This window comes from Pezoporus occidentalis, unplaced genomic scaffold, assembly GCF_034315485.1.
Source record: "Pezoporus occidentalis ecotype Australia unplaced genomic scaffold, CSIRO_AGI_Poc_V1 ctg179, whole genome shotgun sequence".
NCBI lineage: Eukaryota > Metazoa > Chordata > Aves > Psittaciformes > Psittacidae > Pezoporus > Pezoporus occidentalis.
The window spans coordinates 90,564-115,326 of NW_026913629.1; the positions used below are offsets into that span (position 1 = coordinate 90,564).

General features: G+C 45.2%; 1 protein-coding gene across 3 annotated transcripts in view; it reads left to right on the plus strand.

Moving 5' to 3' along the window:
- Window positions 1–24,763, plus strand: part of AP2B1 (adaptor related protein complex 2 subunit beta 1) — a 78,875-nt gene that overhangs the window by 20,552 nt on the left and 33,560 nt on the right. For all 3 annotated transcript variants that reach the window (XM_062614876.1, XM_062614878.1, XM_062614877.1), the window contains exons 6-14: window positions 1,234–1,424; window positions 3,501–3,722; window positions 4,624–4,744; window positions 6,724–6,819; window positions 11,364–11,479; window positions 12,557–12,722; window positions 13,228–13,326; window positions 16,525–16,784; window positions 21,074–21,266. In XM_062614876.1, coding sequence (XP_062470860.1) covers window positions 1,234–1,424; window positions 3,501–3,722; window positions 4,624–4,744; window positions 6,724–6,819; window positions 11,364–11,479; window positions 12,557–12,722; window positions 13,228–13,326; window positions 16,525–16,784; window positions 21,074–21,266 — 1,464 coding nt within the window. The remainder of the gene's footprint in view (window positions 1–1,233; window positions 1,425–3,500; window positions 3,723–4,623; window positions 4,745–6,723; window positions 6,820–11,363; window positions 11,480–12,556; window positions 12,723–13,227; window positions 13,327–16,524; window positions 16,785–21,073; window positions 21,267–24,763) is intronic.

Genomic DNA, 24,763 nt, shown 5'->3' on the forward strand with positions numbered 1-24,763 from the left:
AACGCCTTTGCATAGGGTATGGCAAGTTGTGTGTCAAACTTGAGCTTAAATCCCTTTTCTAGTGAATTAAACAAATAAAAGACTTTTGTCTCATCTACAAATTTTCTATTTCTGTCTGTCTATTTGCAACTCTTCTATTTTGAACATCTTCACATGGCATCTGTTAGAATAACTGCTGAATTTGAGTTATGGAACCCTGAATTTGTGTTGTACTCCCCCTTCTTGCTCTTGTCGAGCTGGACCCTGGACCCTCCTCTCTGTGCTTCCTGTCATGTATGCTTAGAGAATAGAAGACCTTACATAGTCTTAAATGTAACAGGAGTGTTTTCAGTGTTGTGCTGCAGTACTTGCCAACAGGACTCTAAGGCAGACAACTGGATGTGATGGGGATGTCTGGAACTGAAATAGGTGCTATTTATGAGTTGCCCATTTTAGGGAAATCGGTGCGTTTGCTTTCAGACTGGGTGACCTGGCAGTGTTACTGCAGAGCTGAAGGCACCTGACATCTCTTACCAAGGAGATGGTTGTTCTCATTTCTCAGATGGTCCCTCTCATTTCTCAGATCACACTAAGCCAAGTGTTGTGGGCTGCTGAGGGGAGATTAGGTAAGAGGTATGCGTTCCTGAATAAGCAGGGCAATTAGAGCTTTTGGGACCAGGACTGTTACCAGTTGAGCACCTCCTGGAAGTGAGGGTAGATGATGTCTTCTTGAAGCAAGCCAGGGTGGAAGTCTGGAGCCTGCAGAAAGGGGAGATGTTCTTGTTCCACGTGGATACTCTGCTGCCATGTCTAGCTCCCTTCCAAGTAAAATCTCTTGGGAGGTCCTGGTGCCAGCTCTGTCTGGAGGTGACTTTAACTTTAGTTTATCTCCAACAAAACTACTTTCAAGTTGTAGTTTCTCTAGCAAAATGCACCCAGGCTGGCTTTTCATGTTTCCTGTGTGTGTTGGCAGCCCCTTCCTGCTCTGTGCTGCTCTTCTTTCACTTCCTTCCCAAGAGACCCTTCAAATTTTGGCAAAGAGCAAGGTTAGAGTCAAGTTTCGGGGCTCCCCAGGTTGGTTATGAGTTTGTATGGGCTCAGGTGACTGATGCGGTGGACGCTGTGGAGCAGCTGATAGCACACAGGATCTCCATGTTTGTTTGCCACATGGAACCCATGTAAACCCAGGTTAATCCCTGCCAAGCCGTTGATGGAATGCCAGCAAAGAACACATCTCCTTGTCTCTTCCCCCAGGTGGTAGCGAACGCTGTGGCCGCCTTGTCGGAAATCAGTGAATCGCATCCCAACAGCAACCTGCTGGATTTGAACCCTCAGAACATTAATAAGCTACTGACAGCTTTAAATGAGTGCACAGAATGGGGCCAGATCTTCATCCTGGACTGTCTGTCCAACTACAACCCCAAGGATGATCGTGAAGCTCAGAGGTATGGTTGTTCATGCTCTTAGCACAAGCCACGTGGGGCTGTTTGGTCACTTCTGCAGTGTCAGAACTCTGAAAAGGGTTTGTGATAACAGGGGTTTTTGTTGAGATCTGTAGCAGCACAATTAAGACTTGAAGTAAGAGCTCTAAAAGGGAAGCAACTTCTGGCAGATTGGGCTGATGCTGGAAACCTGCTGTCCCCTTTGCAGAAGCACTTTCTCTGCTTATCAGTAGCTTTTTTTCCCCTTTTCCCATTTAAAATTCTAGTTCTTAGGAGAACTGGTGTTACTAAGAAGGGATCAGCCCAAGACCAAACCTGTAACAATGGCAACACTGTTTGGAGGATTTTCTGGTTTAAAGCAGAGCTCTCAAATCTGGTTTTGCTGCTTTGAGAGGCAAGAAGCCCTTATAAGTTTAGAGACTTCCAGAGTACTATAGGTCTGAGGCTGTAATATTTTTTCCAACTAAAAACTAGTCTGTGATAGAGCTCAAAATCAAGGTAAGAAATTAATTTTCTTATCACTCCAAATGTATCCTTGTGCTTTTACCTTTAGCTGAGTGACTAAACCTAAATACAAAGAGCTTAGGGCTTAGGAACTAGAGTGTTAATTTGTGCGCTTCAAACCTCCTCATCTTTGTCCAGAGTCATAAAAAGTCAGATTCTGTACCCAAGAGAACAAGGACCCAGGAAGAAAAAAATACTTGGAACAGGTATTCACTGTTCTTCATCTATTTTGTGTGGGTGATGTGGGAGTGGAGGGGGAAGAAGGGGCAGAAGCCCACATGCAAAATCCTATGCAGGCCTTTTCAAATTTGACATGTATCTTCATTAACTGTGGTTTTATAATCCGCTTCTTTAGAAAAGCCTGCCAGTCTTGCTAGGTTTTCTTTCTTCCCACCTCCCTCCCTGTGTGTTCTGTTTCTGTGCCAGAAACAGCTATTAATGAGTGCTAGAAACCTGCAGAGTTCTCCAGGGTGTCAGGCCAGTATTATCCTGGCTTTGTCAGAAAGGGACCACCAGTTTGAACAGCTGTGAACATGTCCCAGTTCCTCATCAGTGATTCCTCTGAAGTGGTGTGTGAAACCGGATGGGCAGTAACTACTTTTGCTCCTTTGTGTGGAGTTTGAGTCTCAGAGCCTGCCTTTATTTCAGAGGAGAATGATAGCACGTGGTTTTAAATAGCTTTCTCCTTTACAGCAAGGCTGGTGTCATTACCCCTGTGCATGAAGAAACTGAGGCACAGAGAGGTGAAGCAGCTTTGCATGCCAGGAGACCTTGGGCAGAGGCAGCTGGGGACTGCCCTCGTCTCTGACTTTGACTCCTCTGCTCTTCCCTAGCCATGCTGCTTCCCTTCCAGGATGGCTGAAAGGAAATCTTTCAGGGAAAGAAACTTCAGGAGGCACAGATGGCAATAAGATTGTTCTGGGTTAGCAATATGCAGGAGGGGGTGGGAAGAAACTTGACAGATGCTGTAAGAAAGACCATATGAACCCAAACTTCCTTTCTGCTTGGGGTGGCTTGTTTAGGATGCTGTTGATTTATAGGATCCACTGAGGCAGGTGGTGAAGCTGAGACTTGGGGGTGGTATTTAGGTCACTCTTTCCCTGTATCATCAGTGGAACAGAAACCTAGTTTTGCAGAAATGAATGGTTGAAATGGCAGCAGCCCCCAAAGCAAACCCGAAGTGTGTAACGCCTCTGGATCATTATGGGGGGGGCTAAAGTGTTTTTCTGATCATTAAAGTTGTGTTTGTAAGTGATTACAGAAGATTACAGAAATAGAGAATAGCACCAGGCAAAGGCAGAAAGCACTAATAATGGAACCTGTGTTGGGACTGGAATGCTGAGAGCTGGAAGAGTTCTGAGCTTACTGTGGCAGGAGAGAAACCTGAAGCTGTGAGAGAAGTAGTTCTTTGCTTCCTGCTGTGTTCAGGAAAGCAGGACTTTGCTTGTTCTCTGCGAACAAACCCCAATCAAAGTAGTGAGAAGCTGTCCTCAGCCATGTGCAGTCTGCTAAAGTCAGATAAGCTCTGAAATACCTGCCATTCTGAATTACATCTCTTTACTCCTCTGTCTCCAGCATCTGTGAACGGGTGACCCCTCGGCTGTCTCATGCCAACTCCGCAGTGGTGCTCTCAGCAGTGAAGGTCTTGATGAAGTTCCTGGAACTTCTTCCCAAGGATTCTGACTATTACAACATGCTGCTGAAGAAACTTGCCCCTCCGCTGGTGACCCTGCTCTCTGGAGAGCCTGAAGTTCAGTATGTTGCCCTAAGGAACATCAACTTGATTGTGCAGAAAAGGTAAAGGCTCATGGGGTGGTATCCCTGGGTTGCCGAAGGGCGTCTGGTTATCTCAGACCTTCAGATAGTTCCACATGCACAGAACTTCACTGAACTTAGGCTCAGATCCCTTGAGGGACAGATTAAACTGTTTATGACTCTGATAGACTGAATTAATTCTTTCAGCAGCATATATGTGGTACCAGCATCATACAGTATTTCTTTATCTGCCCCTTTCATTGCCACCTTTCTAAGAGCAGTAAGAACTGCCCTCTCATTAGCCTATAAACCAGAGTGCACGTAGGACGGAGACTGTAACTGTACAGTTCATGGTGACCTGTAGAAACTTAATGTGCTTATGCTATTATCAGCATAATAAGAAGAGCCAGGCTGCTGACATACTGATGTACAGTGGGTTGGGTTTTTTTCCCCCCATCAGTTTACTCCTACGTGCATGTTCAAATACTGTTGTTCCTTGCTGGAAAGATGGAATAGGTTGAGTAGCACTTTGTGATTGTGTTCAGGGCAGAGCTACTGTGCACAGGCATCTGGCAAGTGAAAGCAGCAAATGAGTTTGTAGGTGGGTTTTGCATTAAGATAAGGATGTTATTCTTTCACTGAAAGCACTGTCATCTACTGACTGACTGCAGTGGTTGGCTCAGCAGTTCAAATGGAGGAAGTAGAGATGTAGGCAGAGTTGGAGACTTGAATTCTGCACTTCGTACCTAAGCACTCTTGCTCCAGCCTTCTGACTTTATTCAGACTGTTGTTCTCATGTGTTTACATGCACTGGACACAAAGTGACACCATTCTCTTTCTCAGGAAACATTTGGGTAGATGTCTAAACAACAGATACCTGTGGTTAGGATACAGCCCCTTGTTTTTACCAGTCTTGAGTCAAACAATGCTATGTTCCCTCCAGGCCTGAAATTCTGAAGCAGGAAATCAAGGTGTTCTTTGTGAAGTACAACGATCCCATCTATGTGAAACTGGAGAAACTGGACATCATGATCCGCCTGGCTTCTCAAGCAAACATTGCCCAGGTCAGCTGAGGAAATCCTGTCCCTGGTATAGTGCTCTTTACAGCTACTTAAGGGAGGTGGTGGAGTTTTCTCCATAGTTAGGATGTTAATAGAATGGCATGTCTTGCATCATGACCGTTAGGTAGATCTTGTTGTACAAGGAGAGCTGACTTCTCCTGTCAAATGGATTGCTGTTAGTGTTGAGGTTGGAGGGAGAGGCTTCTTTCAAGTAAGAGGTGCACCTGTAACAGTGGCGTTCACAACAGCCCAACATGACTGAAGTCTGAATTTCAAGAGTATTAAATTGTTAAACACTTCCACAGATGCTTGTCAGAGCTAAAATGAAGGTTATTTTGCTTCCAGAGTGGAAATGGCACAAAGCTAAACTGAGTTGAGGATGCTCTATACAGTACATAAATTCCCCTTGGATTTGATGTTGGTTTAATCCAAATTCATTTCTTAAAGGAACTGTTCTTGAGTGCAGCCCTGGCCACAAGACCTAACACTAATTCAGAATGATTAATGCCTGTGGTTAGTGCTATTATTGTTCTACCCTAATTGTCACAGAGCAGTTTCATTTAATGTGACATTTTTAAGCAGCTCTTTCCTCTGCTGTTTCTTGGAACAGAGCGAAGTAATTCACACACCTTTTGTGCTGGGGACATGGAAAACATCTTAAAAATCAGTTTCCATGAGAAATCTATTTGTCATTTTCTATTTTTTCTTGGTAGGCTCCATAGCAATTTTAATGCATAATGTCTCAATAATGCAGGTTGTTTGGATGAAAGGCAGTGGTGTCTGGAGGGCAGAGTCTGGGACTGGTATCTGCAGACTAATGAATGAATCTCTTCCTGGTTCTAAAGAGGCATTCCTAAAGGCAGCCTAAGCTTCATCAGAAGTATGCCCTGAAATGAGACCCAAGGAGAGCAGGCTTCTACCCACATCCTCCCTTTGCAGCTTGTTATGGCTCTTCATCTCCTTGCCCATTCTAGACCAAGGCAGCAGACTAGTTGTGTCCAGGTCATTCAGACTCAGGCAGTGTTTGAAAAGCATAAACTACTAAACCTGGCTGCTCTAAGTCCTGTGCAACAGAGATCAGCCAAGGAAATAAGAAACTTCAAAACACAGCTGTCCTGTCTATGATTGCAGATGTATTTGTCTGCAGTCTGGCCCTTCAAGGCCTTCTTATCTTGTCTTTGGTTGGGGCAATTTGCATTGACTATAGATTTTTTTAACCAACTGTCTTACTTTGTGCTGCTCACCTCTCCTTTGCAGTCCGTTTGTGACATCACAGTGAAATCCCTTATGTCATGTTTGACATAAGAAACGGACACAAATGAGATTTTGAGGGAATATAAATTGCATAGGGTGTTTTTTAAAACTCGTTTATTCTATCCCAGCAGGTCCTGGCTTAAGCCTTTGTTCAGTTTCCATTAGCAAAAAAACCTTAAGAGGAGAAATATGTTATTAATCTCTGTATAGGTGTCCAGGGTGTCATCAGATCCCCTCTGCATCCTCCTTTTGGATCCAGTAGGGATCCAGAGGTTCATCCTGGCACAGAAAAGGAGAGATCAAAAATGGTTGTTGCCGAGAGCTTTGAGTACAGTGAATGTAGAACAGTAAGTACAATAAACCAGGCATGAATCTACGTGTATGGATGTGACCCCAACTTCACTGCATTTTCAGTGTCAGAAGGAATAGCAGCATTTAATTTCGACAGGGCTGATTTTGTCCCCAGCTTTTAGTTCAGGGGTATTTGAAAATAATCCAGACTGAGCCATCCTTTGACTCTGGATCAGTTTTGCTTCCTGATCCAAACCAGTGGGGTTTCAGAGATAGAGATTGATTGCAGGGTTTGACTGTGTTAGCTTTGGATGTGTGTGGTTAGCTGTGGAAGTGTGCATCCTGCTTGTTTTCCTGTAGTCAAGCAGCATTACTTGTCAATGGGATGTTCTCTCTGTGTGACCCCAGGGACTCACATTGTTGCATTTGCTTTGCAGGTCCTGGCAGAGCTCAAGGAATACGCTACTGAGGTGGATGTTGACTTCGTGCGCAAGGCTGTCAGGGCAATTGGGCGCTGTGCCATCAAAGTTGAGGCAAGTATCTGAACCTTGAGGTTTTCTGTGATTCTCAATTCAGAAGCAGTAATGGGCTTTGTCATCTTGTTTCCACGTGACACAAAGTTTCTTTACTCCTGTGTTGGCAATTGAGTGACCAGGATGATCAGAATGATGTCATGCTCATGTTGATCAGTAGCTGGTGAGCTCCAGTTGAGTACATTGCAGGAGGGTGGTGTGCTCCTCTCAGACCTCAGCTTTGCAGGCAGAGCGAGGCAGGTAAATCATCCCTCACGGAATATTTTGCTGCACTGGCTTCAGTGCAACAATGACCGCTTATCCATGAGGGACCTGTTTTAATAGCTTTGGCCTGACCTTCTGAAGGGGGAAGGAGAAGAGGTTGTGCAGAAGAGCTCAGTCTTATGAAATGCTTTGTGCCCCCATATTTCAGCTGAATAGAACACATGCACAGAATTACAAAGATTTGGGGCACTTAAGTGCAGTTTGCACAAACACAGAGTGACTCTGTCTGCTTATTTAGTTGTACAGGTCCATATAGCTTGTAACTTCGTTTAGAATGTGCCTAGATGCTTGTGCAAGTAAGTTCCCAAGAACCCCTGCAGTTATCCAAAAGAGCAGTCTGCAATGTCCTCTGCCAGTTGAACATCCACCAAAATGCTCATCAGAGAATATTTTTTTGGTGATATCCCTGTTAATCTCCCTGTAAATGAGTCCGGTATGCCTGACAGGAGCTCAGAAAGCCTGTGAGAAGAGGGAAGACTTATGCTGTGGTGTTAGTGCTTTTCAGTAAACTGATAGCCGAGTGGAAAATGTCACATAAGCCCTCTAATTTCAGCTGAGCTCATTTAGCTTTTGCTAAAGTGTGTTCCCAGGAGCATTGCCTGACAGCAGATTTAAATAAAAGCCTCATCATGCCTGGCTGAGTTTGGTGTCAGTGCACAGGTTTCTCTGGTTCCAGTTAAGCTACTGTGACTCTGCGTCAAGAGGACACCAGCTGCTGACCTCTTGAGAGAATGGACTGCCCATGCAGCCTTCACTTCCTTCCTTCAGCTCCTAAAGGCTTATCCCTGCCATGGGCTTTGTTTTAAGCATGGCCCAATGGCGCGGGTGATCACTGCCTCTTATTTCATGTCTGCAGTTCAAACTACCAGAGTGCTCCTTCCGTGATGTGTGCAGGCAGGAGGCTGACTGCATGGAGCCACAGGAGTCACAGTAGAAAATCCTCTTGAGCATGGTAGAAGGCTACTGACAAGTTAGAAGAAGCTGGTGGCAGCTCTTTCTGTTAGCAGTGCTTGTGCTGGGGACTGTGGAGTTAGCTTTAGTTCTCAGTAGGGACTTTCTTGCTAGGATTTGGTCATGTGTGTCTCTCATGAAAGATGGTGTATTCGTGCACTATCAAGGTGGTTTTAGAAGGTTTTACCCTTTCCTGCCCTTATTCCCTACATTCTTTCTTCCCATCCCTAGTACTATGACATTCAGATTCGTTATGATAATGTCCCATCAAATTCACAGTGACCCTCCAACTATGTAATTGTCTCTCTCAGTAGGTAGCGTTAACCTTGATGTTTAGCAGTGCTCCTTTGAAGACACTGCTGCTAAAATGGGATCTGTTTACTCCTCTGACAAGAGCCAGATTTAAAGAGGGCAAATATAGAACAACGTATTACAGAGTCCTCAAGTCTGGGTTAATCCCTGTCCCCTGTGCGTCTGTGTTTACCAGAGCCTGTTTGCACTGTGAATTATGACTAATGGAAGAGCATCATCCTCTTAGCCATCAGTGTCCAAGTTCCTAAGGCTTCAAAATCTGCTTTTTGACACAGGGCGCAGCCGGAGGGAGCTGTTGATGAATAAGCATTCACAGGAAACCTCAGCTCTGCTTCAGGGATCCTACCTTTTGTCTGATTGTCTCTCCTAGATGAGTAAGACATTGTGTTGGCTGTGATGTGAGCAAGTGTGGCATTACCTTTGCTGCAGACAACAGAGGCAGTGCTTGTTTGGGAAATATAAGCAATACCTATGCTGAATAGAAAGGTTGATTTTTGCCCAGGCTTAAGTAGTCATATTGTCTTGGGGCATGTTGGAACAACATCATTTTGCATGGATAGACTAGCTCAGAGTTAGTTTGAGTATGTCAACAGAAGACTGTGTGATGTAGCTAGACTTGCATTGGTTTCCTCCATTGGCAGCACTAGATGAAGTCATCATCTGATGCTTTGCTTGTAAGCAAACCAAGCATCACTCCTATGGGAAAAGGAAATGAAGTGGATGCAGGAAGAATAGTGATTCTTCTGGAGCAAAGAAGCAGCAGAAGGACCCATATTAGAGGGGGATTTGTCTCCATTCCAAGAGATTCTGCCAGCAGCCCAGTTGTTAGAAATCATTGAGTCTCATGGCTGTGATCATGGTGTGTGCTACTTCAGTGTTCTTTCAGGCTTTCATTTGCTTTCTACAGAAAAAACAAAGGAATTTTGACACTGGTTGGTTTTTCCTCATTCCAACTTGGGAGCTGTTCTGGTTGGGGCACTCTTTCATCAGTTTGCACAGCACTGCAGTCCCTTGGGATGGCTACCTTCAAACAGCAATGTGTTTACAAGGGATGGGCTGAGATGAGGTGGATTTTGCTACAGGGAGAGGGACTGCTCTCCTGTGTGTGTGCCTACGTGGCTGCTCACTTCCCAAGGGACTCATGGACTAAAAATCAATCCCACATATTTCAAAGTGGAGGTTGTGCTCTTCCTGGAAAACTCACGCTTTGAAGTGCCTAAAGGAAAGTAAATAAACCTTAATTTGCTTTTCCTTGAATTCTGCAGCTCTTCTGCTTTACTCGGTGTAGACTGACAGGGCTGGACTGCTTGTTGCGACTGACCGCTGTAGGTTCTGCAGAGTAGAGTTGGCTTAGGACAGGTTTACCCCAAGTGCCCCTTAAGGCCACTTGTTAAAACATGAAGTGAAAGTAGGTGAAACTGGTGAGAGATGAAAATTCTGAAGCATCTGTCTTCAGGACTTTCAGTGGGGTTCACACTGTGAGCCATGTCAATGTGTGTGGAGCCAGCTCCATGGTCAGTCTCCATGAAATGGAAGCCTTCCAAGTCCCAGGCCTCAAATCTTCTGTTGAGCAGAAGAGATCAGAGCAGGCCATTGTCAAATTGCCATTTCACTGCCTCTGTAGTGGCAGAGGACCTGTAAATCCGTGCTAAGAAGGGAGAGGTATCATAAAATACATGATACCAATCATAATTTTATATGGTACATTTCCTTACTCTGCAACCAATTGTATTGGGTTTGTTTCTGTTTGATGTGAATTTCAGGGGAGATTCCTATGCACTTTAGTGCCACTTTGCAAAGACAGAGCAAATGCTGGTTTATAGTGTGTTCTCTCTTGGCTGCTCATTGCCACTGTTTGCACTTGTAGGCTATGTTTGTAAGACACCACAGCTAGAGTCACAAGGGCAAGCAATCACCAAGAGGTTTTAGTGTCTGCTTGTCCCCAGTTCAGCTCTACAAGTCTTGAGGTTTGTCCCTGAGCTTTCTGCCCATTCTCAAAAAGCTGATTCCTGTGACTTAAATGCCATTTCATTCCTCCTCCTCCTGCCCAGCCTTCAAGTACTCTGAATGTGAAGGGGACTGTTGGCTCACTTGAACTGAAAAATCCACCTACGTTGCTATTGTCTGTGCCCTACGCTGTTTGTCTCGATGCTGAATGCTTTCCGAATGTTCTGATGGCAGTGTCATGAGCAGTCTGCTTCTCACATTAATCACCAGCTGTGTAATGAGGCTTCATATGTGCTCTGTTAATAGCAAAATTGCTGTCCTTATTTGAGACTCCTTGGTGCTGGAGTTGGTTGCTCCTGTGATGTCCTGCCTCACTGCGCTATTTGGAATTAGACCTCCCTGAATTACTTGCCTCTAACTCCAGTTCTGGTTCCTGGAGCATGCCAGTGTCTAGTCCTTGTTATCTTACAGTGCCTGTAGCTGGGAATTTTGAACTAGTTAATGTAAAAGCTGTATTAGCAAGAGCTGGATTGCTATTTATAGCTGTATCTTCACTTGGTGCTGGTGACCTCACCCCCAAAACACTGACGCTTTTGCTGCTGTTACTGCAGTGTGATTGACAGCATGGGTTTATCCTGCCTTCTAGCTTCCCCTGTTAAGGACACCTTCCAGCAGTCCCTACCAAAACTCTCCCCACTCTGGTTGCCATGGCTTGGGCGAGTCTAAGGGAGCTCGTTTGGTGGCCTGTTTCAACTGCTAGCCAGCAAGAGGGTGTTATAAGTAGTAATGCAGGTGATGTTCTTAAGGTCTTCTATGTGGTGATCCAGCTATCTACTGGCACAGTTGCTTCAGATGTTACTTTTGCAGGAGCTGGAGTCAGCTGGTTTCTCCAGTGTAATACACAAGCACTTGTCAACCTGCAGGTTTCTTCTGAACAAGTATACTGAGGTGGTAGCTGCGGTCCTTTTGTTTCCATCCTTGGGCCTTTTCTCATATGTATGCATTGTTCCTCAGCATGTGCTGTGGTGTTTCTTCAGCTTGTTTTAATTGTATTGTTCCGTTCTCTCTAGCAATCTGCTGAGCGCTGCGTGAGCACACTGCTAGACCTCATCCAGACCAAGGTCAACTATGTGGTCCAGGAAGCCATTGTTGTCATCAGAGACATCTTCCGCAAGTACCCCAACAAGTAGGTGGATGTAGCCTAAGGTTTTTGGAAGCCCTTGTTGCTAACATCAATATGGAGCAATGTAAAACCCACTCAGCATAGCTTACCAGGGCTCTGAAGCAGAGGTGGCCATTGTTCTGAAAAGCCATGTCCATTCTGATTCCAGCTCCTACTACAGTAGGACTCAGATGTTAGCTCTAAATGAGGTATCGGCCTGGCACATTATTAGTTTGAATCAAAAGCTTTTCCTTCCCCACCGTTGCATATTCATGCTGAGTATAAGCCTTAATCAAAAGCCATAAAGCTCTCACAGAGAATGCCAAAAAGAAAATTAGACCAAGTTTACAGCATTGGGCATCTGGTTTTGCTCATCTCCTCTGGAAGGTTCATATACAGACCTTCATGGGCTGAGGTCTTGGTCAGATTGTGCTGAACAAAACACACAGTTTTCACCATCAGGAGCTCTCTCTGGCTTGGGCAGTACTTAGCTCTTTTTCAGCTGTTTCTACAGTGGTGTTTTGTCTCTTAGCTGCAGAACAGCAGAGTCTTTCAGCGGATACTTCATGATCACCTAAAAAGTAATATGGGACCTCTGCAGGCCTCTCTGGCAATTTCTGCTGTCAGTTACAAGATAGATTACCTGCTTTTTGACTGGGATATCCACACACGGGAATAGGGGAAGCTAAATAATCAGTGTGAGGTTTAGTCTGTTTTACAGCAAAGCCTTTGGGGAAGTGTGATACCCAGTTTAGAGTTACCAGTCTGAAGATGCCAGTGAGGCTGCAGGATCTGACACAGACTCAGGATTTGAACTGTTGGATCAAATGTTCTCTTTATGAAAACAGAGAGGGAGGGAGAATTCCACATCTGGGTGGTCTTGTTGAATAACAGAACTGCAAAGCTCTTGAGGACCATGTGAGCTTGGTAAAAGAAAAAGGCCAGGAATATCTTCTGTAGTTGAGTGAAAATGCTGCTTGTTGCATACAAGTACAAGACATTGTCATTCAGTGCAAGATTCTCTGCAGAATGATGTGGGCAGAGATGGAGAAACACAAGTGGAATTCACCCCAGTAATCCATCTGTACTCTGACAAACCAGGTATGAAAGCATCATTGCCACTCTGTGCGAGAACCTCGATTCCCTGGATGAACCAGATGCTAGAGCTGCCATGATCTGGATAGTGGGCGAATATGCAGAAAGGATTGACAATGCAGATGAGCTGTTGGAGAGTTTCTTGGAGGGCTTCCATGATGAAAGCACTCAGGTAAAATTGTGTTCATCTTATCTGTAGTGTTTTGTGCAGTGTATGTATGGGATAATAAGTAAGTAACATTGCAGTGGTCAGGAAATACCTCCCAAGGAAAACTTCAATATTTGGCTAAAATAAAACTCTTGGGAGTCTGTAGACTTTCTGTGTTGTTTGTATTTCCCAAACTTCTCTTTTTGGAAGGATAAGAAAGAACAGGAGGGGTTTCTAGATTTTGTATGTATCTTGAGGAATAGGGACCAGAACATACAGAAGAGTGATGAGATGCATAAATGTACAACATAAATCTCAGTGTGCTAATCTGGGACTTGTCTGTGGAAGTGTTTTGCAGCAGGCAAGAGTCTGAGTCTCACTGTACTGGGTTTCCCTGGCAAAGAATAGTTGTAATGCTGTTAGAAAGCACAGGAGTCGAGTTCCATATCAATAATGGATGTTGAGACCTGGGAGACGTTGCTAAAGCATGGATGAATTTTCTAATCTCTGCTGTGTCTGCTTCTCTTAGGTGCAGCTCACCCTACTGACTGCTATAGTGAAGCTGTTCTTAAAAAAGCCTTCTGAGACACAGGAGCTGGTTCAGCAGGTTCTCAGCCTGGCCACACAGGTAAGCCCAAGGTATTGAGAAAACCAGAGCCCTCCAGACATCATGTTGGCCTGCTGTGTGGTGTCTCCCATCTGCCAGGCAAATCAGCTTTGCGGTAAATAGGATTCAAGCATGTTCCCCTCTCTCCCAAACACACTCCATTTAAGAGCTGCTCTGTGCCTGTTACCATGCCATCTGGCATCTGCTCTCTCCTTAGCTCTTGCTTCATCCTAGTTCCCTCCCATTCCCCACCAAATGAAAAGCTAGGGACAGGGTAGAGTTATGAAGAGACCAAAATGCTTTCTCTTTGAAGACGGCTTGCAGTTAAAACATCTGGAACTATGACAGAGGGAAAGGGTCTGGCAAAGACTTGGTTCTGTGAACAGCAAAGCTTAAGCAGTGTTATGAAAAAGAAAGAACTGAGGTTTGGGTTTTTTCCTTTGTACTTGGATGCTGTCAGCCAATATGACAGCTTTGCTGGAGGCTTTAACAGTGGGTTAAGATCCTGGATTCATTATGCATGAGGTGCTGAGTTATGAGCTCAAATCACTGCAGGCAGGACTGGGCTTGAGCTGGTAGACAGAAGTGCTGTAGCTCTGCAAGACAGAAGTGAAGATGTCATGGTGGCTGGAGTGGGTAGGACATGAGCTGATCCTCTTACAGTCCCTGGCTGTAATGACTGGGGTAAATGTGTGATGGCATAGCCCAAAAAGAGGCCCTCTGTTCCAGACCTGCTGTGTCAAGTGATGAAAATAGTCTCTCAGCTGCTCTGAACGGGCTGCTGTTGTTTATGAGCAGAAAACCTAGAGTCTGTCATTAGCTGGCCTTATTGGTCCTCTTTGCTGCAACAAGCCATGGCCGTGGACTTACGAGTACTTAAAACTTTTATTCATCCCTTTGGGGGTGTTGCATTGGTCAGAAGCAAGAAATCTGTGGTCTGCTTTTCTTCCTTCAAAACCTGCTGTTAGGCAGGCTCCCAGCAACTCTTCTGAGAGGAATTGGGCCAAGGGCATGCTTTATCATTTGTCTAAGCTAACAGAAGAAAGGTACTAAGTGTTAAAACCCACTATGCTGAGTCACAAAACACTTATTGGTACCCTAGGAATATAATAGGCGTCTGTTTTTTCTCTGTTTGCCACAAATGTTGATTCAGTCTAGCTGGTATTTTATATGAATAATAAGTCAGAGTAGGATAACTGGCTGTAAAATACTAAAAAGTCCTGTGCTTCAAGGTCTGATTTCTAGGTAGAGATACTGTTTTTTCACTCGAGTGGGAGAGTAATTACACGTGTATTTCTTTCCCCAGCTTAGGTATTGTTGCACTTTGAGTTTCTCTTAGGGTATGTCTGCACAGCAAACTGCTGGTGTGATTGTAGAAGAAGCCTGCTTAATCCAGCCAACACTGGTAAAAATAGCAATGAAACAGCTGGGGATGGGAGGGACACGGATGTGTAGCTGCAGTCTGGGTCCCTGGCAAGCCCATAACCTAATGGGTGGCACAGAGCCATTGCTCTTGTCTGGCACGGGTAGGTAATTAGGCTAGCATGGGTTCATTGGTATGCACCACAGGTGTGCATGCAGCCCCTGGAGAGCAGAGAATCGGGAGAACTGTGGAAGAGGGAGATGTGAGCCTCCTGTTCCAGTAGATTTACTAAAGTTTCAAGTCTGTTTATTTGGCTGTGGGAAGAAACAGTCAGTCTTGAATCTGTGTGTGCCTGCAAGTACATAGGAGCATATGGTCTTTCATGTCTGCCCTTGCAGAAGCCCTGCCTCCTCCTGAACTGCCTCTGCAGGCAGGATGTGGAGAGTCTTGTAGGAATTGTTAGGGGTGAAAAGTGTAAAGAGTCCACGACTCCACCATCAAACTGAAAAACAGCACTGCAGAGGGATCTGTCTGTTGTCCCAGATATTGTATCTAGGTCCTTACAACAAAATGAGCTTAGCATGGTCGGTGCCATTACGAAGAGAGGTTTTGCTGTGTGCCTGTAAATGTCTCGAGACTGACAGCAGAGAGGCAGGTGATAGGAGGTCAGCAGCAGTGGGCATAATATCATGGAGGAGGAAAAGAACTACCAAGTAGGAAGGCTAATGAGGTGTATGATGTGTTGCCAGAGTTTAGTGGGGGGTGGAAGCTTCAAAAACCTTTACCCTGTTATTCTGCTGACGTGGGGATTAAAAACCCCAGTTCTCGTTTCCATGAACAGTTCAAACATGTTGCACTACACCACAACACCTCCCTCTCCCTAGAACGTTAGCTGCCAACTATCACCATTCACTTTACTGCTCTGGGCAGAGCTGCTGGAAAAGCAGAGAAATAATTAGCACTTCATGCAGAGGCAGAACTGTCTGCAGTGAAACAAGGCTGTTATTGACAGCTGGAGAACTGATGAAGGACCCTAGCTGTGTGTCATTAGCATCTTTACATACTTCATTAGATAACTAAAAGGCTGGATTAATAAGATCTCTTTTTGGTATGAAGAATATGGCTTATTAAGATCCATTCTGTAGCTCTGCAGTGTATTTTTGTCCAGCAGTGTCCTTGGGTAAGTAGTATATTTCCAGGAATCTTGGATCATTCTGTTCCAATACGCATTATTGTATATATACTCTTACTGTGTGACAGAGTCATTTTGACCTATGTTCTTTTCTCCTATCAACAACCCGTGGAGTTCTCCTGATATTTACTGTTATGTCAAGTGGCAGGAGAGTTTGGAAAGCAGTTGAAGCCTTAAAGGGACCTTAAAGCTCATTCAGTTCCAACTGCTGCCAAGGACCAGGGACCCCTTCCACTAGAGCAGGTTGCTCCAAGCCCCTGTGTCCAACCTGGCCTTGAACACTGCCAGGGATGGGGCAGTCACAGCTTCTCTGGGCCACCCTGTGCCAGCGCCTTAGCACCCTCGCAGGAAGAGCTTCTGCCTAAGAGCTCATCTAGGTTCCCCTCTGGCAGATTAAAGCCATTCCCCTTTGTCCTGTCCCTACAGGCCTTTGTCAAAAGTCCCTTTCCAGTTTTCTCAGGGGTTTTTGCCTCCTGAGCAGGATGCTAGGCATTAATACTTTGGTTCTTATTTCTCATTTTGGGATGTTCATCACAACAAGCAGTTCATAACATCATTCTGAAGTTGGTGACTGGATGGCTGGGGTTTTTTAATCCAGAAAAATGAAGTGATGACAGGCATTAGTCTGCTTCAGACCTGTGACTGATGTATTGCTTTGCCTCAGGATTCCGACAACCCAGACCTGCGGGATCGGGGCTACATCTACTGGCGCCTTCTTTCCACGGATCCAGTGACTGCCAAAGAAGTGGTCCTGTCGGAAAAGCCACTTATTTCTGAAGAGACTGATCTGATTGAACCCACCCTGCTAGATGAGTTGATCTGCCATATCGGGTCTCTGGCTTCTGTGTACCACAAACCACCCAACGCTTTTGTGGAGGGGAGCCATGGGATCCACCGCAAACACTTGCCGATTCACCATGGAAGGTAAGCTGAGGGCAACCCTAGTGATAATGGGCAGGACTGGTTGTTTCTTTCTAGCAAATAGTCCAAAAGATGCAAAGATCTTTTTTAACACTGTAGTGGGTTTTTTTTTACTGCTATTATAAGGGCTTGCAGGTCATTCAAGGGGCTATTTCATTGTAAGTTTTACTCCTGGGTATGTAGCTTCTGAGTTCCTGGGTCAGAAGACAGAGGAAGTATCCAAGTTCTTGTGTGAGGAGAAGCTGTGATGTTTTTTTGAGAAGACACTGGCTATAAGCCCTCTTGGCAGGAGAGTTTGAATAAAAAAGCAGAAACTTTGGATAACTGGCTCAAGTGTCTCCTCCAGTAGGAGGGTGACTGTGGTTAAAACCCAGCATCTTTCAGAAGGATGCACTTCACTGATTTTCTAAGAGCTTTTACTTCAGCAACAGCATAGCTTTACAAGCCTCAGTTGTGTAGAGTAATACTAGTTCCCTGGAACAGGCAAGTACAGGGATCCTTTGCTGTTGGAATATAAAATGGGGAAGGACTGGTAAAACTACCTTTCTCTAGGTGCCTATAAAGCAAGGGGAGTCTAAAAGCCATCTAAGACCCATCATTGAAAACTGTTTGGGCTTAAAAAGATGTCTAGACTGATGTGGTTCTGTCTAACCTTTGTGGGGAAGATGCTTTGGCTTTTTGTCTGGAGCTTTAATGATTCCCCATGATCACAGTCCCAGAAGTGGGTTAGATCTGCAAGAGCAGGCAGTACAGTAGTCCTTGGCTACAGCGATGTTGCTGTTAAGCCTGTTCCCATGGTTCCTCATTCAGGTAGACAGTGCTATTTGCACTAATGGCATTAAATACAAATGTAAGTGTGCTTTACAGCGGGAGGCAAAGTATCCAGGCTTACTTCTTAATATTCCCAAAGTGACATTTGGAGTGCTATTTTTTGCTGTTGTGCTGATAAATCAGTGTGCAGTGCTGCTCCTTTTCTATTTTCTGACACCCCTTCTCTGCTATTCTTAGCAACTAAAGCTATTTCTGTAATGACTAGCTTTGGGAAGCCGAATTGTTTTCTCCCTGCCTATGAAATCAAGTCTGACTTCACTGAGACCCAGGACCAGCAAGCACAAGTGTACTGGTTGGACAAAAAAGGCAGTGGATGCTCTCCATGACTGCCTCTTGTAGTCAAAGAGTTGGCTTCAAAGCAAAATGAGCTGGGGTGGGGGTAGCTTCGGTCTTTGGTATTACCAGCCTTCCTGTACACTGTTGTTTCAGGTCACTACAGAAGCTAATGTTTTAAGGGGGTTTAGCCAGCTCAAGGAGCTTTTGCAAGGAGCAGTCTTTCTACAAGCTTCTTGCTTATACTGTGTACGTGGTTTGACTCTCGTAGTTCATGCTCAGACAGTCTGATGACCTTAAATCTTTTCTGACTGTAGCAGTATTGTACGCTGCCCTGGTGGTGTTTACTACTAAATTACCCATTACTTCAACATAAAACCTTCAGGCCTCAGTCAGCAGTGGCAAGCTGGGAAGGGCCTGGAAGGTGCTCAGTGGAGCATGCTGCATACTGATGCAGTGCTCTAGCCTGTTTGGAAAGTTAAAAAAGAGTGGTGTTACTTAATGGCTCACCTCATAAAGAGGCCCCTGTTGTGGTTTTCTGCTTTACTATTAGCAAAAAGGCATTAAAACTTTACAGGCTGATGCCAAGCTGATGTTAATGACCTCTGTATACCAAACTGCCCCTTTCAGCCATGAGAACTACAGTGAGCAGCTCTGCAGGAGCGTGGTTGTGAGAGCCTGAATTTGGGTATCCAGTATGATTTTACTGAATACTAAGAAACTGGGTTGCCTCTTTCTAGTGCTGAATGTGCATGAAAAGATACATGAAGATCCATTAGTTTAAGGCAAGTTGAGGGTGTCCAGGGATAGATAACCTCCTCATCTCGCTATTTGGAGTTACCTTCATTACTTCTGCACTCTGGTAATGACCATTCTTGTGGCTGACCTCTCCGCTAGAGACTGAGGTTTTCCTTCAGGTTGCACAGTGAGATAGAGGTAGAAGCATGAATTTTAGAGATGTCCACAATGGATGTGGCTTAAGAGGATCAAGACAGCATTGTGTTGAGTCGATGGGCAGAAGTAGCTGCACGAGTGGTGCTTTCCTGGGTATAAACCTAGGAGGAGTTAGTTATGGTTGGCAGAATACTACATACATTGCATTTTGATTTCATTTTCATTTAATGTAGGACAAGTTCCTTTCAGCTTATATGAAGAACCACTGAGCAGCTCATGGGTGGTGAGATGTTCCTGCCTTTGCAATAAGCCCAAGTGTCATAGAGCTGCAGATGGATCCTAAAGCTGGGGGAGAAATCTCCTGATTGCTTGGCAGTGTTTTTTCATGTGATGGCCCCCACTACCCCTGCTCAGCTGTAATGCAGCTGAGAAGTCTGGGGAGATGTCTGCAGGAGGAGGCTTGGGTAGGAGTCCCCATTCCCACACAGGCTATTTTTGATTCTGGTTAGGCTGTGACACCCAACATCTGGAAGCCTCTGGAGGCTGAACTCATAGCAGAGCCCAATCTCCAGCTCATGTGGGTAAACCCAGCTGCTAGCCACTGCCCAAGATTATGAGGAAGAAATATCAAGTCTTTTTACCCTTTACAACCTATATATTCTTTGTTCATTTTTTTTCTCTCAAAGAAAATGCGAAGTTGTTCATACAAATCCCGTTGAAGAGCAATGGAAGGCTTTTGGTGCTTTTGTTAATACAAACTGACTTAGCTTTGTCCTTTCCTAATTTCTTGTTGGGCTTCGGGGCAGCTGCAGTTACACAAGACCTTGAAGGATTACTTTATCTCCATCAGAAGAAGGATGAGTAAGTGTTGAAGAGGTGTAGTGTTAAAGGGATTATATACTGGGAACGAACCAAGTGTGTGCACTACCGGCTTGTAATGTGCCTCTGCTCATACATGCTGTTCTTCCCTGTTCTCAGGTTGGGGGTGGGAGTGCATCACAGTAACCACTTGCTCTTCAAAACTATTTTAGCTAGCTGTTCAGCATATTCAGAAGTCTCCCTGCTGAAGCCAGAAGCAGAAAAGACAACTAATATTAGTCCTATTAGGGGTCTAAAGCTTTTAATGCAAAGAAGCTCTAGACCTTTTCCATTGCTGCCTGGTCGCTAATTCATTCTGTAGTACTTACACTGCATCTCTTCCTCTATGCACTGAAGTTGGGAGCAGCTTACATGTTGTTGTGTCCTGGGTTCAGGAGAAAAAGCTGCTACATCTGAACCCAGGACACGTTGCTAAAGCTTTCCCCTCAGTAACTGAATAAGGATGAGGAAGAGAGTTGTGGCTACTCCAAATCAGGAGCTGCAATCCTCAACAAAAGAGCCCCAGCAATAAGCACCTTGTCAGGACGCTTTCCCTTGGCATTTATGTGCAGTTACCTGTTGGCTGCATCTGCAGTAACATGAGCTAGAAATAATTTTGTCAGTTACTGCTGGCAACAGGATAAAAAAATAGATTTTAAGAGAGCTAAAATATTAGTGTCTCTGGATTTAAAGAATAAATACATTGTAATGAGATCTCCAGGAGCTACAGTCAGTTATAGTTGGGGTTTTTTTTCTCTTCTTCTTGTAAAATTCAGTGGCAAGTGAATATAAAAGGTAACCAAACTGCACACGATGAGTTTTGGAAGCTGTATCTTGAGCATTTCTAGGCTAGCAATCAGCATGGCTGCTAACTCAAAGGCAGTTATTGATAGAAGGGAAGAATCTGTTTTAGATTGAGATCTTGAGTTAGAAAAGAGTTGTGGAGCTTGGTGCTGGTCAGTAGAAGGTGGTTCATCCAGACCTGTGGGGAGTGCTTGGGTTTGCAGTGGTTAGAGTGAGGGCTCAAGGGTTGCTCAGTGCTAGGTCTCAAAGGAAATCTGTATTTCTCCCTCCCCCCAGCATGTTTACATGTAGTTCTCCAAGCCCAGTGGGCTGAAAATCCGCTCTATAGGTTTCTTCTGAGCTAGGAAACCCTTATTTTCAGTGCTGTAGTCCATATAGTACTCATGGCTCACTGTTTTGGAGAGGTCTGTGATGCCCGAGGTGGGCAAATTTCATGCCTTTGTGAAGAACCACGTGCCATAACACACTGCCTTGTACATGGCAGTGGTCAGAGCAGCTGCTAGGATAAGGTATTTTAGATGGCTTTTGCTTATGAGCCACCTCTTGCTGTTTCCCCATGCTGGGAATCTGAAGCTGGAGACTAAAGGTCACTAATGTTTCTCTCTTCTGTTTCTTGTTCCTCCCTCCCATAGCACTGATGCGGGCGATAGCCCTGTGGGCACAACAGCCACTACAAACCTGGAGCAGCCACAAGTCATTCCATCCCAGGGCGACCTTCTGGGTGACCTTCTCAACCTGGACCTGGGACCCCCAGTGAATGTTCCCCAAGTGTCCTCCATGCAGATGGGTGCTGTGGACCTCCTGGGAGGAGGGCTGGATAGCTTGGTAAGCAGCATCCTCTTTAGCTTCAGCTGATGTGAAATAATTGGAGCTGTGCTTATCTCTGCAAAGCTGTGATCATTTGTGCCTGTAATGCTTGGATCACTGAGCTCCCAGTGCCGAGTCCTAAAACTCCAAGGGGATTTAACCAGTGTGACTGTACCAGCTTTCAGCAGGTTTTTCCTGCTATAAAACAACTGGTGGTGCATGCTGTAGCATCCCCACGGTCAGCTGATGTGTTTGTCCCATGCTTTTGCTGTCTGTGGAAGAAAACCAAAAAGTTGTTTTAAGGATGTGAAGTGTTCCAGTGCTTTGTAATTGGTTCAAGAAGGTGTTTGTTCCACACTGTTCCCACCCCTACTGAATTTCAGTGCAAAGCTCTCAGGGCTGCAGGCCGTAGCCCCGTGTCATCCCATTTGTATATTCTCCAGAGTATGCCATGGTTTAGTATCGGTGACATTTTAATTGCAGTTAGGTCAAGAGAGAAGCACTCTGAGTAGTCCTCCCCATGCCATAGCTGCTCATAAGGATGTATTCTAGTGCTAACAGGGTCAGCCTCTGGAGTATGAGTAATCACAGGTTGCTTCTGCTCTGGGGTGTGAGCTGGGCATGAGCTGCAATGAGAAAAACACTTAGCAAGGAGACCATGGCAGTGGCGAGGAGCTTGGTTCTTTGATCTAATGCTGGTAGCAGCCAGGCATTGAGGAGTGGTGAGTGCAGTTATCAGCCTGAGAGTTATTCCCATGGTGGGGAGCACAGCATACAGATCCCTGACACCCTGGAGGCTTGCCTACAGGGGTAAGAAGTAGCCTAGGTATACTTGCACCATGTAACCTGAGTAAGACTATCCCAGTGAACATGGGTGTTTTTCTGACCTACACTCTTGCTTTGGTTTGAGATTTGGCTTGTAATGAGCTGGCTTGGGTTATCTGTGTGCCTGGTTTAGGTGCATCTTCAGTTCTGAGTCAAGCTCTGAATAATAGAGGTAGGAGGCAGCTGGATGAACCCCAATGCAGCAGATCCTTATTTGTCAAAGATTTTTATTTTAAGCTGCCATAATCTTATTAAAGGCAGACATGAAGCACATTTCCAGCTCCAGCACTTCATGAGCTAATGAACTGGAAACTAACTTACTGGCATTAGCATCCACAGAGGTCAGATGTGCTTTAGCCTCTCTGCCATCTAAACAGAAGTTTGCTTATTTAGCAGGGAGACTTCTTTTGCTGGGGAGGTAGGGAATTAGGGCAATAGATTAAGCTGGAGATGCTGGGAAAGCAGACAGTGAGCCCAGAGCAGTGACCTTTTTCAGCCTTTGCCCCCTGCATCCCAAGATATGCCACTAAGAAACTGGTATTTTTAACTGTGTTACGGCGTTGCAGCAAATGGTGCTGTCTGTCTGTGGCAGCAAAAATGCTTGGGAGTTAAATTCCTCTGCCCAAACCATCTTCCAGGCCACTTACAGTGAACCTTTGTGTCTCATTAGTGTCAGAGACTAATAAATGGCCACAGCAGGAGGGCTGAAACTTGGTTTTGGGAAGAGTTCTCTCGTAGTTGGCATTAATGGGCTTAATTTAGTGACCTGCTTTGGCAGCAGAGCTGACAGCTGATACAGTACAAGGCTTTTACTTAGTGTTTTCCTCAAGCCTTAAGTAAATCCATGGGGCTGTGAAGTGTGATCAAGCAAAGTGCTCATGGCTGGATGGGGAGGAGCTGTGCCTCTGGCTGCTTGGGCCAGTGCTGTCTCAGCTGAGTTACTAGATGGGGTGAGCACTAAAAGGAAAGTATCTGAATGGTGGTGGGTTTGGTTTCCCCTGGACTGCTTCCTGTTGAAGTGCTGTTGCATCAAATGTCTTCTCTCCTGATCCCTCACATGTAGAAGTGAGTCTTTTTCTGGTAAATCTCTGTGCTTCTCTGGCTTTTGCTTCCTTAATACAGACATTGCAAGTGACACCAAGTTGGACAAGAGTATTGATCTGCTTGAGGGCAGGAAGGTTCTACAGAAGCAGAGACTGGATTGATGGGCCAAGGCCAAACTGTATGCAGTTAACAAGGCTCAGTGCCAGGTCCTGCACTTGGGTCACAACTCCATGCACCACTACAGACTTGGGGAAAGAAAGACATTGAGGTGATGGAGCGTGAAGAAGGGACTGAAGCTGGTGAAGGGTTTGGAGCACAAGTCTTGTGAGGAGCAGCTGAGGGAACTGGGGGTGTTTAGTCTGGAGAAAAGGAGGTTCAGGGGGGACCTTATTGCTCCCTACAGCTGCCTGAAAGGAGGTTGTAGTGAGGTGGGGGGGGGTCAGTCTCTTCTCCCAAGTAACAAACAATAGGACAAGAGAAAACAGCCTCAAGTTGCCCCAGGGGATGTTTAGATGGAGAGTAGGAAAAATGTCTTCCCCACTGTCTTTTGGGCAGTGATGGAGTCACCTCCCTAGAGGTATTTAACAGACGTGTAGATGTGGCACTGAGGGACACAGGTTAGTGCTGGAGTTGGCAGTGCTGGGGTAATGATTGGACTTGGTGATCTTAAGGGTCTTTTCCAACCTAAGTGGCTGATTCTGTGATAATGAGTCTAATAAGTGTGTGAGTGAATGTGATCTGTGTTTATTGGTGTGCGCATGTTTGACAAGTGTCAAGCTGAGTTAACCCTAACCTGGTATTAGCTAAATTGCTGGGCAGTGTCTCCTGGCTGCATGGCTGGGCAAGGGGATTGGCAGTTGGATCCTAGGCTAATATTAAGCCACATTTATGCAGTGCCAAAACTCAGAGTCCCGGCTGTTAGTGCAGCAAACGGTTCCTCTTTCTCTTCCAGATACCTTATACACACACCTTTAATGTTGTATTGCTGCCTAATTTGTTCTGCTTTGAAGTCTCCCTTTCCTTTACTCCTAAAGTCTTTTTTTATTGCATTTCTTCTGCTGCTTTGCTGGGCAGACTGAGGCTCCCATACTCTTGCATGAAACATGCAGTGGTGGAAGCATCCCTCTCTCCTCCCCAGACCAGAGTTTACTTCACTTTTGGCCCTTGTGCTACCAGAAAGTAGCCCTTTTTGGTTGTGAATGTCAAGGGAGAGGTCTTCCTCTGCATGTGCTGCTTTGGTTTTACTTTTACGTCCCTTCTGTTGTCTTAAGAGTCTAAGTAAGAGTACTGGAACCAAGCGTGGCTGGGGTCTGATCTAAGGAAGGATTGAAGATGCATTTTCCAAACAGGAATTTGCCTAATGTAATGCTTTGAAGATAGAGTTTTTACCACCTCTACTGTTGATCCCCGTTTTCTGCTCATCACTAGCGAATTCCTTTTGGATCACAGGTGACCTGAGAGGAGGCAGGTGAACATAGTATTAGTCAGTGGCATATTCTCTGCGTTGTGCATCTGGCATTAACTCTCAGCCTGAGCAGGGACATAAGTTGCTTTAATGCCAAAGCAGAGCAACCTCAAACCCCGCTTCCACTTTCCAAGCAACCTTTTGGTATGTCAAAAATAAGCCTCTCTGTTAGAGTGGAAGA